The 14,186-nt window shown below is 41.4% G+C and overlaps 1 protein-coding gene across 1 annotated transcript in view; it reads right to left on the reverse strand.

Moving 5' to 3' along the window:
- Positions 1-6,652, reverse strand: part of LOC311058166 (low-density lipoprotein receptor-related protein 4-like) — a gene marked incomplete at both ends in the record, with an annotated part of 46,026 nt that extends 39,374 nt beyond the window's left edge. Inside the window, 7 exons of the mRNA XM_084075516.1 lie at positions 102-310; positions 610-797; positions 2,490-2,603; positions 2,727-2,851; positions 4,443-4,536; positions 5,238-5,386; positions 6,613-6,652. Of these exons, the coding sequence (XP_083931642.1) occupies positions 102-310; positions 610-797; positions 2,490-2,603; positions 2,727-2,851; positions 4,443-4,536; positions 5,238-5,386; positions 6,613-6,652 (919 nt within the window). The remainder of the gene's footprint in view (positions 1-101; positions 311-609; positions 798-2,489; positions 2,604-2,726; positions 2,852-4,442; positions 4,537-5,237; positions 5,387-6,612) is intronic.
- Positions 6,653-14,186: the final 7,534 nt, after the last annotated feature.

Genomic DNA, 14,186 nt, shown 5'->3' on the forward strand with positions numbered 1-14,186 from the left:
TATATATGTATACAGTACATACGTGTGTGGGTGTGGGTGTGTGTATGCGCGCGCGCGCGTGCGTGCGTGCGTGCGTGCGTGCGCGTGTGTGTGTGTGTTACCTGTGTGTCTGTTGGTTCCGTCCAGGCTGGAAAACTCAATATTATCCTCCTTGGCATCGGCCCAATACAGGCGATCATTGTTGAAATCTAGTGTCAGGCCATTAGGCCAGCCAAGCTTATCCTTCACGATGATGCTCCTGTTGGTGCCGTCCATCCCCATCCTCCCTATGTGGGGGTTGATGTCACCTACGTCTGACCAGTACAAGTACCTGTCAGGGAGAAACAGCATCAGGGTCACTATTCACAACATAACAGCCATAGAGCACTGTAGAGTAGCCTACTAGTGGACATACAATATGAGTTTGCCTCAAAGGAGTACTATCAAGCAGAAGCTTAGACAATCATAATGAAGTGTTCCACACTCAATGTAATTGAGTCATGTAAGTGACAAATTACATGACTCTATTAAAACTTTCCTCATGTGGTAAATGGTAACCTTCTTGTACTTGGCTTTTTTCATTTTTGCATTTAAAAAAATAAAATAATGCCTTCACCAAAGTGCTCTTACCCGTAGCGTACATCAACAGCCAAGGCGCGTGGCTCGTCTAGGCCGGTGTTGACCAGTACTGATGGGTATTCCTCGTTTAGTTTGGACACTTCTATGGTGTTCCGCCCTGTGTCACTCCAGTACAGATTTCGTCCCACCCAATCAACAGCCACACCGTCTGGTTTTCCGAGCGACTTGTGGGGAAGGACCTGCAAACAAGCCATACAGTATGCACTCACCACTTGTTGCTTTATCACCATTTTTATGATTTAGGTCTTATAGGAGAATGTTATAAGGATAAAGGATAATTCCTTTTAACAGGTCGTTCATGAAAGTCCTTGCGGTCTTGTTTCCAATGAGAACCTGTGAGCAAATGTTGAAAGACAGGAAATCAAGGGCAGAGAGACATGCAAGGTAAGACCACCAGCACCACATTTTCATTTAACACGCGTGTCTAAGCAGTCATGCTGACCGATTTTGAGACTTTGAAGTGGAATATCTTTTCTCATGAAGCTCTCAGAAGGTTTCCCTTCCATGACTTTTCCTAAATATTCGATTTAAATGATTTCCGTTTTTTTTTCTCCATCTAAAACACTTTCTAAATATGAAATTAGCTATACTTATATCGTCTCTGACCTTATTTTGCGGCTATTAAGACCGCTCTTACCCTCTGTCCCCCAGGCTTAGAGCGCTTCACACCTACAGACCACCCGGAGACCGACATTGTTCTATAGTTAATGGATGATTTGCATTTCACAGTCAGCCTGGCCAAGCGACTTCTCGCCTTTAGGCCTACTAATAATTAAATAAAAATGACAACTGTGTTGTCCCCATAAATCTAACCTCTAAATGTTGTATTTCATCTAAGCAATGAGCAATGCTGCGTGCGTATTTGGTTCTCTCTCGCTTGCCATGTCTGCTTATTATAAGGCACAGTGGACAGTGATGATAGAAGGAGACGCTTTACGCTTAGGCAACTAATGTGAATATTATTATGAATAATAATAATAATATTGGTTTGTCAAGAGATATCCATGTGTTTTGGACAATGGAGACAGTCACATAATTAGACAGAGGCCTAATGGTTCATATAGGCTATCCATGTTTCACTCAATAGTTTAATGTACCACTACAGCGATCGTGCTGTTTTATACATTTTTTTTTCATAGAGATTTTACATACAGGATCTACAGTTACCATTACAAGTTACATATTCACGTTCCCAGTTAGCCTATATTATAATGTTTCTGCCTGCATGTAGTCTGACAACATATGTGAGCTCACTGAGCTCACTGATACCATTGTCTTTAAAAGACAATGGTATGCACCGCTGTGCCCCGCAGCGTGGGGGATAAGGTGTCAGCTCGTCTGGAGCGCAGACGGGAGACAGTGGCTGATGGAATAGCAGGACAAAACGGTCATTTTGATCTGAAGTCAGGCTGCATAGGGGATGGTCTAAATGCCGTCATGCGTGTCTTAACGGTGACATCTCAAGTAACAGTGTTGGGTTAATTACAAAAAAAAATAAAAAAGAATGTTACTCGTTACTCTTTTGAAAAGTGATATTATTACTTTACCTATTAGTCCCTGCCAACAGGAACATTACTTACATTACTTTTCCGTTACACTCCACAAAATTGGTAATTGCATTCTACTGAATATTCTGACTTTGCAATAGGCCTACACCACTAGCAGTACACCTGAACTTTTTTTTTCAATGGGAGTGCCGTCTGTTGTAGCTGTTATTATGCTGGAAACAACAGTTACTCTGTACTTTGAAAAAGTAATATTATTACAGTACTGTGTTACTTGTAACACGTTGGTGTAATGCGTTACTCCCCGACAACTGATTTGGAACATCATTTCCCTTCCTCGTCGTCCATCCTCATTATCACACTGACCTGGAAGTCACTGCCATTGATGTGCATGCGACTGATCCTTTTAGTCCCCACGTCTGTCCAGTAGATCATCTGCTGCTGATAGTCAAAGTCCAGAGCCACCCCGTTCGTCAAGCCCTGTGTCACACCAACACACAGTTGTGTTATTAGTCTCTGAGAGATATAGATTCTGCCATCATGTCAAGAGCATTCTGTACATGATATTGTTCAGGATGTGTTGTTATGTTCAATAGTTTTCACCCGTCTGAGCACTGTGCCGTTGGAGCCGTCCAAGTTGATCTTCCTCAGGTTGTTGACGGTGGCAAAGATGAGGAAGGGCTCCACAACATGTTGTGAGCTTGTCGATCGGTTATTTTCAGCAAAAGCTGAAAGCAGAAAACAGAAAAGAGACTAGTATAGAGCCCTGAGGGGACTCCGGTCAACCATAAAAGGTTTAAGAGGTTAAAAATACACATAAACCTCAATGCAGGACTATCTAAATTAACTACTATTGTTTCTTACCAGACCTGGACTGGCAGATGGTGGGGTCTATCGGTAGGCCTATACATGTTTTATTGTATGTGACCATGTACACTATGTACTGTACACTATAGCCTATTATCAACTTCAGCCAACGTTTAAAGTGGTAAATCAAGCTTACGCAGCTTTTATATTCCCATTAATGAGATACAGTATGTTAGGTTATATCAGCCAAAGCTCCTCAAAATGCATAAATGCAAAATGTGACCAAACGTCAAACGTTTGACTGGAAGGGAGTGGAGCGTTAGACGTCCCGGGCACTGCCTGCTGCACTGCAGGAATACAGAAGTGCCGTTCTCAAACCCAAGATGTAAAAGGTTGGCGGCTCCGCTAAAAACAGTTAAAACGACAGAGGCGCACACAGACGAAAACATCTGTTCATATCATCCACTCTCAGGTTTGCTGATTCGAGTGTGAACCCTGAACCCTGAATGAATCATATCAGGGGAGCAGCACAGCGTTGACCCTGGCAGCATATCAATGGTCCATGTAAACAGGGGACAAATTTGGATACTACTTTTTTACTACTTTTTACTACTTTTCATCCACACATATTACACAAGTAATCAGTAGAATACGTGTGGGAACAAACACCATGAGAAAATTTTATGTCAAGTTGATTGGGAAGCTGATCAGCAAAAAGTGTGCAGCGATAGTGAATAAAGGGAACCTGGAAAGACACTTTCTGACAAACCACAAATCATTTCTCAATCTCCAGCCGAGAAAAAGAACTGAAACCCCAGCCACATAGGCCTATGTTTATGCATAATCAGTTACGATTCTAGTTATTACAAGCTCAGCAAGCCCACTTCTCAGCAATCAGCGTTACGTTTAAATGGAAAATACAGCACTCACCACACCGCACACACACACACACACACACACACACACACACACACACACACACACACACACACACACACACACACACACACACACACACACACACACACACACACACACACTTAACAACAGGGAGAACATGATTCACATGATTCACACCTGCATGTACTCTCTTTAGTTAATAGTTACAGTAGTTAATTGCTTTATTAATGATTAACTATGATAAAAACCATGACCCTCCGGGACTATCCAGTGAGTCAGACCAACTTGGGAGACCCTCGATCAGCCTAACACACAGCCATGCACCACATGGAAGTTTGGGAACAAGCACCACCAGAGACCGACTCTCCTCGCTACTCCTACCCGCCTATGAGCACTCATTCTGGGCAAAGAAGCCACCAAAAAGCAGATCTACAGACCCACCATGTGTGGAGAAAATTGAATGAGAGCAGATAGAGTTTTGTTAATTTTACGTTAGGATAGAGGTTTCGGAAACTGTCAAAGGACGATTGGAGTATGCAGTAGTAACTAATCACTGTAAGCTCTGTAATAATAAAGCATGATTGTTGAGATAATGTCTCTGTCTCCACTCACGGCAGTCTGTGGGTTCATCCGACTGGTCCCCGCAGTCATCTTCCATGTCACATTTCAATGAGAGCAGAATGCACTTGAAGTTCTTACAAGCAAACTGATGGGAGAGACACAGGCTTATCTTTAGAGTCAGTCATGTATCAAAACCAGGCATGAGACATAGGGTCTTATTTTGCACATCTTATTTCCAGGTCTTATGCAATAATAACGCCACCATCTTATGCACAATCGCTATTTTATATGTTGTGCTGAACACAAACGCGTATGGCTTAAGACTCGCCGGCATATTTAATTTGAGTGTTCATAGGTTAATTAAAGACTTTATGCGGTATCTGCTATTTTGTCCCTGACTTAACAAGACTTACCGCATAGCGCTAAGATGTGGTCAGGACCATGTCTTATTATCCCTCTATCAAACCCTTAAGGGTGAAAAGGAAGTGTCGGGCGGCGGTCGGTGCACATTACACACACATGCCATTAATAATTGGCAACTGAGAATGTGAATATTTCTTGGCACAGAAAAGTGCTGCGTCTTGCGCTGATCTTAAAGGGAATGGCAGCCGATACTCTGATTGTTTGATTAAAGTAGCGCCCAGACCACACCCACGACTAATTCACAGCCGCTTTAGCGTCTACCGCCTTGCGCAATGCGCATTTTACCTTCCTCAAAATAGCAAACCAGCGATAACCTCGCCTCCAAGCCTTAATATAAGACATAAGACCTGCCAGTAATTAATATGCGCAAAATACGGCGTATGAAGTCATACACGTGAAACAAGTCAACCCGAGGTGAATCACCTGACTGGCAGAACAGTTGGACATGCACTGCTTGCCGTCAGCTGCCAAGTAGGAGTTGATAGGACAGGCACACTTATAGCCTCCTCCAGCTGAGAGCAGACACAGGTGACTGCAGCCTCCATTGTTGGTCTGACATGGATGACCTGATACTGCAGGGTGGAGAAAACATGCACAGATGTAACGAATACGATGACCCAGACAACAACAACAACATCCACTACTACTACTAATACCAAGGACCTCAATGGAAACAAGACCGCAAGCTCATTTTTCGGACGGACCTTTTAGACAAATTGTTTTAATTGTACTTGTGCTGTTTTTACATTTCTGCCTAATAAAATATTCAATCAATACTACTACTACACATATAAATTATTACATTATAAAACATACATTAACCACTTTAGCATTATTTTATACATAGGCTATTTGAAAATAGCAGATATACAAGCTCACAACGTGTTGCAAGCTTGTAGATCTACTATTTTCAAACATTTTAGTACTTTCACTTTTGGTACTTTTTTTTGTATACGTGGGGCCCACGTGGGGCGCTCTAACGAAACTTTGGGATCATCCAAGGAGTCTCTGAGAAGGAGAGGTCGGCTGTGGATCCATGTCAAAAATCCTTCCGGTCAGCCGCCCCAATGTTAACTCCTTGACTAAAAGCTTAATATCTCCATTTCTTTTTAAAGGAGAATTCCGGTCATTTTAAGTGTTATGTTTGATGTGTGTCAAATCACTTACCAACGTAGAAATGAAAATCGCGTTACTCCACAGATCCCCCTATCGACCCCCACCGTTGGCATTATAGGAGGCTCGTGGATAGCCCAAATTCGCCTATTTTAACAAATGCAAAGTCTGTTTTTTTGCTTCTAGTACTCATTGTTGAGTCCCATGATAATGTAACAGGCGCTAAAACTCCCGACAAGCTAACGGCTAATAACAGAACGAGCTAATGCTGGTTGCTGGTTTCTCTCCCGACCTGGCAACCTGGGGCTGCCATGCAGAGAGATAAGCAGCCCCAGCGTTAGCTCGTTCTGTTATTAGCCGTTAGCTTGTCGGGAGTTTTAGCGCCTGTTACGTTATCATGGGACTCCACAATGAGTACTAGGAGAAAAAAACAGACTTTACATTTGTTAAATTAGGCGAATTTGGGCTATCCACGAGCCTCCTATCATGCCAACGGTGGGGGTCGACAGGGGGATCTGTGGAGTAACGCGATTTTCATTTCTATGTTGGTAAGTGATTTGACACACATCAAACATAACACTTAAAATGACCGGAATTCTCCTTTAACGTGGTGGAAGTGAGCCGTTTTCGATCGGCGATCACTCTGCAATGGAGGATCGCGTTAGAAATATTATTGTTCCATTACGTGACCCAACAGCAGTTCTAGAGCAGGGGTGGGCGACCATGTCTTTAAGATCGACCGGTCAAATGTTTTTTTTTCAAACAATTTGAAAACCTAGACAAAAACATCTATTCACATCGTCCACTGTCAGGTGTACTGGTTTTGAATGGGAACCCTGAACCCCAATGAATCATATCATCATTCCTAGCTATTCAAAAATAGCAGATATACAAGCTCATAGCGCTGCCGTGCTATGAGTTTATAGAATGGGAAATGTGCTTGCTGATCAGCAAAAAAGTAAGCAGCAATTTTGAAGAAAGGGAACTTGGAAAGATACTTTCTGACAAACCTTCTCCCGGCTGAGAAAAATAAAGAAGGACGTGAGACCCCGGCCTTATGGGCCTACGTGTATATTCTCATGTAGGCCTACATAGTCCATGAGCCAGAGCCCCAAAATTGAGCAATGATTATCGAAAGACTGGGCAAAAACCATACCTATATTAAATTGTAATATATAAAAATATATGATATCCTTTCCACAGGAGCAGCTTTTTCATATTTATCACACATTTTGTTATTTTCCCCATACGTACATGACAGGTGAAAAAAATGACAACATTTTAAAAATAGTTATCATAATGAAACTTCCCCAGTTGATTACTTACATGAAGACAATGATTTATCGTATTACAAGTTTTCTGAAATTGTATATTTAAATGCATGCACGCACACAGCGTGCAAGCAGGCAGACCAATTGATTGATTTTTTTTTTACCTGTTGTGTGGAGTGTTGGTTCAGCCTGGAGAGCTGTGGAGAAACATAACAAAACAAAATGAGCATGGACATGTCCAATCAATACCGTTTATGTAGTTACAGTCTGCCATTGTCCAGTTACATGTTTTCCCCTCTGAGTAAAATCACGTTCATGTATATGACAGTTCCGATGTGCTTATGTTCTGCTGTTGTCCGATTGCCATTGTCCCCTCTGAATAGTTATATGTTTGGAAGGAGATCTTTTGCAGAAATAGTTGGCTAGCAATAGGTCTATTATTCTCCCTTTATCTTCCACCATGAACCGCAAACTGAGAAGGCCTCTCATAATCGCCGCCAGGGTAACCGCCTTCCATTCCGACATCTCACTACTCCGACTAGTGGCTTCCGCGTGCGGTTAGGGTTAGGGTTAGGGTTAGGTATAGGGTTCGTTAACGTCGGAAAGGCGACATGACGGAAAGGCGACATGTAACCCGCAGCCAGCCTAGCTAATGTTTAGAAACAGCAGAGCAGAAAGTGTGTATGGGTCCATAGCATTCTGCAGAACGTGTGTATGTCCATAGCATTCTGCAGAACGTGTGTGTGTCCATAGCATTCTGCAGAACGTGTGTGTGTGTGTGTGTGTGTGTGTGTGTGTGTGTGTGTGTGTGTGTGTGTGTGTGTGTGTGTGTGCGTGCGTGCGTGCGTGTCCACAGCACTCTGTTTGTGTGTGTGTGTGTGTGTGTGTGTGTGTGTGTCCACAGCATTCTGCAGAACGTGTGTGTGGGTCCATTGCATTCTGCCGCACGTGTGTGTGGAGCTCAACTAGCAGGGCTAAAAAGACGAAGTGAGAACTCTTGGCCAGTGTGTTTCTGTTTCTCTCTAAACAAGGAATGAGTCATAGGAACAGAAAGGCTGTGCTGTCTTTTTGAGTGGTGCCAACCATTCCTATACATGACTTTGTCCGTGTGGGTGTCTGTCTGTCTGTCTGTCTGTCCGTATGTTATGTCCGGGTGTCCGGGTGCCGGGTGGGTGTCCGTATGAGCACGACCTCAGCATGACCTCAACAGCTGCGGCTGATTGCAAAACAAAACCAGTTTCACTAATTACACAAACAGGAGTGCAACACACGCACGCGCGCGCACACACACACACTTTTGAGTAAAAATACTTAAACTGAGTAAAAATACTTAAACTGAGTAAAAATACTCAAAATTAGTAAAAATACGTAAAAGATGATAGGCACCACTCTCTTCACACTGGGTGTGCTTTTTTTATTACTGCATTGAAGTGTATAACATGACTGTTTCATGTACTTGGTTTATGTTGTAATGCTTTAATACAATTATACCTGCATTCATGAAAAGTCTAAATTGTGTTTCATCCTAGTTGTTAATCAACCCGATCTCACACAACTTCGTATACATTGCACAGAGTGTCATTCCGTGCATAGACAACTGGAGGATCTGAATTATTTTACGATATAGCCTCATCTAGATTTGAATACTGCCTTTGCCTAAACCAAAGCTGCTGCAACATGTTGTGAGCTTGTAGATCGGCCATTTTCTCCAAAAAATATTTGATGCAGAGGGAAAAGAGCAGACCAAGTACAGAGCCAAAGGTCAAGTTTACTATAGAGGGTTTAGGTGGTTAAATGTCATAAAATACACATTAACATGAATCCAACAGACTAATAGAAACTATATGCAAACAAACAACATTAATTTAAGAGGCTATCTGTGAAGTTATATAGAATAAATAACTTATTCCTATCGTCCTGCAAGCCACATACATTCCTTGTAACCTACAGGGTTATACCCATAGGAAAGGGCATAGGAATATTTGCCTGTAAAAGAGAGGGCTTATACAAGGGAAATTAGTAAACATTTAATTTAAAAAAAAGATGACAAAGGCATAGTATGTTGTAAACTAACAGTTTGGTTGTCACGTTATGATTTGGTCACACAGACCTCCACCAATAACAAACTAAGACAATAATCCTCCAAACATGATTGACTGTGGAACATGCCAGACAAGTTTTCTAGCTTGGGGAAGTGTTCAGGGGGGTCAAGTGGCCTCAAGAAAAATGACATTTGTGCTGCAGAGCTCCCTGTGAGAACTGAGACTGAACAACAAAAGTTAACATTTCATCTACCTCGATGCCATCGTAGAGTTAATAACACCCAGTGATGAAGACAATGAGAAAGAGGAAGATTCCATCAAGACAAGAGGGAATCACTGGCAGACTTTTCACCCTAATAGATGTATGACCTCTGACCCCAGTCCATAGCAGAGTTCACGCTTTGTATGCTGTTGACTGCGAGAAAATGTGTGCCAATCTTTGAATATATCTATATATTTAAAGCAAACATTTGTAACTCAAATATTTGCTTCTGGGGGTCCCTGGAACAAAATATTTTACAAATGTTTGCTTTAAAAAAGTATATATTCAAAGATTTTCATAAATGTCCAAGATTTTTCAAAAATAGCAGATCTAAAAATAGCAGATATACAAGCTCATAGTGCGGCACAGAGTGCCGCGCTATGAGCTTGTATATCTGCTATTTTTGAATAGCCAAAGAAATCTTAAAATTACACAGATGTGTTCCCGGTCTTAATGGGTTAAAAACGTTGGAATAATATCACCATGTGGAAACATGTGAATGGAGAATAATAATGGGCCTAAAATGTAACCCTGAGGGACACCACAGGACATGGGAGCCTCCCCAATCACCACCGGAGAAGCTCCTATCGTTGAGCTAAGAGCAGAACCACATAACACTCTACAGCAATGAGTACCAGAATATAGAGCTATTTAACTTATTTTAACCAAAGTAAATCACTTACCCTACCTTTAAAATAGAATGATCTAATAGTAAAAGGCAGTGGTGAACATTGGCATAAGTCTCGGGACCCATTCTTATGAGTCGCAAGTATAAAATACACCCTTTTATGTTTCCCATATCTCTGCTGTCCGGCAGGAACCAGCTAACTCCAAAATGTTCATTTTTCAGGAAATGAAAAAAAGTGGAGTTAGGAGGTTTCGTTCATCATTGATAAGAACAGCTAAATGGACCTCCAAGCTCACAATGAGGTTGGAGGTCAAAAGGGGGTGGAGCCTGGAGTCAACAAAACCAGCTAACTCCGGTGGACTTTTGGATTCAATGGAGTTAGCTGGTTTTGTCAGAAGCGCTTTTTAATGCCTTTCATTGGTTCAATATTTTTTTTTACCAACACAGAGACGTAAAGGGTGTTCAATGGCCCTGATTTATGGGGAAAAAATGCAAAAGCGTAAAAATGGAGTTAGCTGGTTCCTGCCGGACAGTAACGATTAATTTGTTTTAAAGGTATTCAAATAGGTATTCTTTAGGTATTGCTAAATAATGATAATTAAACAGTATACCAGTCCTGCACGGCCTGATACTTCTTGAGGCATCATAGCGTAAAAGAAAGTCAGAGTTATATTTTGGCCCTAAACCATATGAGTGATTTCACTAATATTTTGAAATCAAGTGACATAAACCCAACAAGTATTCTAACATAATCTTACCTGAGCTCCAGAACACAATTAGAAAGATCACTGGATCCATATTTGCCTTCTAGATGATTCAGTCCCACTGCAGTCTGAACTGGTCTTTGACCGAGCACGACCTCCTGTCTTCTATCTCTCTATGTCTGACACATCAGCTGTCCTCTTCAACTTTCATTTTTCATCAGGATGTGCTTTCTCTTTAGCGTCACAGTTTTCTGACTGACATTCTGACAGGAAGCTGTTCTTCCTGTCAGCGAATCTGAACTGGGAAATCCAACACACTGTAAACACTAATTCAAAGTATTATTTTTATTAAAGGACGACTTCACCACTTTTCAACATATCTTCATATAATAGGTCCTCACTAATGCTCATGATAAAATGATACCATTTTTTTCTACTTGGTCTGTGTCTCATAGGAGGGCTGTGGACAGTCCAGAAACCCGTCTACCAGTGACATCATCGTTAGGCAGGATTTTTTTTCTCCAAAAAGTTAAACATTTTGTATTCAGATTTTTATTAAGGCGAGAACAATGGGATCTATTATTGCATTGCAACTTTCCAGGAATACAAAGCCTGCAGTTTCTATTAGCTTGGATTCCCCATCACTGGTAGACAGGTTTCTGAACTGTCTACAGCCCTCCTCTGAGACAGAGACTGATTAGATTATTTTTTTACCATTTTATCATGAGCATTAGTGAGGACCTATTATATGAAGATATGTTGAAAAGTGGTGAAGTCGTCCTTTAAGCAAAAAAAAAAAAGACACACACAATATACAGTATACTCAAACAGAAAAACACATGTACAAATCGTATTATTAAAAGCATGCATTTTTGAATAAGCAATTAGATTACTCCAGTAAAAATCTGAGTGTGCAACTTTCGGTAACGCGTAGTTGAATAATATTTTACCAGGAATATCTACCTTGATTCAAGTACTGGGGTTTAATACTTGGTCAAACATTGTGCATCTCATTTAGTTTATACTGTATGAAGCAATGTACATTAAGTTTGATTCACTAGCCAATAGCCATACATTATAGCAAAAATGTTGTTGTTTCTTTATGAAAAACTATTCATCACTATACATTCATTTCAAGACCACCATCTATTTTCTTTGTGCTTTTTACCCCTTTTCTCCCCTATTTAGCCGTTATACCAATTAATTACTCCCCACACACATTTATATGTTGTCATTGCTGTTGTATCCTACTGACTAAACTACCAGTGAGGAGCCCTCACCATTATTTGTGTGTTTTTTTACTAAACTTTTTTATTTACTAAACTTTTTTTATTTACTAAAGTACTGTACTTAAGTACACTTTTGAGGAATCTTTACTTTACTGGAGTATTTCTCATTTTCAATACTTTTACTTCTACTCCACTTTAGTTACTAGTTACTTTGTAGATAGAAATTATTATATTATAAAACACACTAACCACTTTAGGCATCCCTCCCCCGAACATGGGCCAATTGTGTTTGTATACAGTACAGTATGTACAGAAGAAGTTGTGGTTCAGAGCCTCTGCCTGATGACTAAAACCCTAATATCTCCAATGGCTAAAGTGGTAAGACCCGAGTTCGATTCCCCAGTGTTACATATAGGTGCAGTGGTGGGCTGTGTGGGCAGGCACACATTACGCCCCCCGAGCACAAGTCCACCATGTGCTGAACCAGTGGTCACTGAGGGGCAAAAATAATACATTGACATGGTTGGAACTGACATGGCCAAACAGTGCCTCTGTTCTCATTGCACTGTAACCTGCTGCCTTCAAGTGGACAACGTTTATATTGCAGGCAACACCATGGCTCCAGAACAGAATATCATGTCATGAATAGTGTTGCATTTCAGTCAGACCAATGATGTTGTAGTAACAGCAACACAACAGTCCACATGAACATGCAAAACAACAAGTTTATGATCATTTCATCCCTGACATGCATTTATTGGTTGACTACAACAATGGCCTGGTGGATCTACGTGTAGTTATTATTGCATTATAAGCTCTTGTTAAAGGGGTAGTTCACCCCGAAACGGACCCATGATGTGTCGAATGCAAGGATAATTTCAGTTTATACAACATTTACTTCTTCTATGGTTATATTTTGGAAAGGTAAACATCACTGCTAACATTAGCATTTTTGCCTTCTGAAACAATGATTTTAACTCCACAAAAATAAATGTAACTTGTAACTTATTAAAGGTTTAACTTATTAAAACTTAGGGTTAAGGATGATTTTATTTTGAATAGGTAGTATAACTATCAGTGAAAACAAGGTGATAATCAAGGTTAAGATGATTGTGGGTATGCCCACTATAGAAGCCGTGAAGGCAGCTGTCAGGCCGTTCTTCATGTCAATCATTCAAGTTACCTTACTTTCAAGTGGCAGATGCCAAAAGAGGAGTTTTGCGATTTTTTAATACATGTGTCTTTATAAGATAGAACTACACTACATCCTCCATGTTGGATCCACAGTTACATCATTAGAACATCATCACGAACATGCTGGCACGCACCGATGAATTCCTCCACTGGTTCGGGCTGGAGGTCAAACACAAAATGTGCTGTGCTCCATGAACGCCGCAGCGGCGGCAACCGTTGGTACAAGGCCAAGAAAGACAAGCCTCCCTCCTTTCTAATAATGGGTCAACCCATTAGGGTATATTCCCGTAATGAGACCTACCCATACCTGGGCCATAAGTTCAACATCGCTGGTGAGTGGGCGGAGCAAGTTGAGTTGGGTATAAGTAAGTGCCTGGAGAAGACGAGCAGTTTAACCACAGAGGTAGATGGAAGGATTGGTTCAGTGCTGTTTTGACTCACTGCATGTTTGACACACGCACGCACGCACGCACGCACGCACGCACGCACGCACACACACACACACACACACACACACACACACACACACACACACACGTAGCCTGGGACCAGACGAATCTGCGAGTGCAAAAAAAAATTGCACTCTGCGATTTGGGTCTGGCACCGCTCCATAGAGAATCCATTTCCTGCTCCAGAAGACGTGAGTGACCAATCAGGGCCCAGTATTCGAATATCATTATAGAATGACAATTTTCCTAAATGTTTGTTCTAAATGTGGGTGGTACCAGATCATGGTTTCTGTAGCGTGAGGCAGCTCAGTGTTGAAGTACACCCCCTGGGCACGATGCTAGTATGTCACAGGGACTTAGATACATTAAATAGGCCTTTATTGATCCCGTGGGGGGGATTTCAGTCGCCAAGAGGCAGCACATCAGTTAGAGTTACAAAGTTACAGATAAAGAGTAAGAAAAGTACTGTCTGATACAGCA

This window comes from Gymnoscopelus microlampas (genome assembly GCF_963454915.1).
Source record: "Gymnoscopelus microlampas genome assembly, chromosome: 13".
In the NCBI taxonomy this organism is placed as follows: domain Eukaryota; kingdom Metazoa; phylum Chordata; class Actinopteri; order Myctophiformes; family Myctophidae; genus Gymnoscopelus; species Gymnoscopelus microlampas.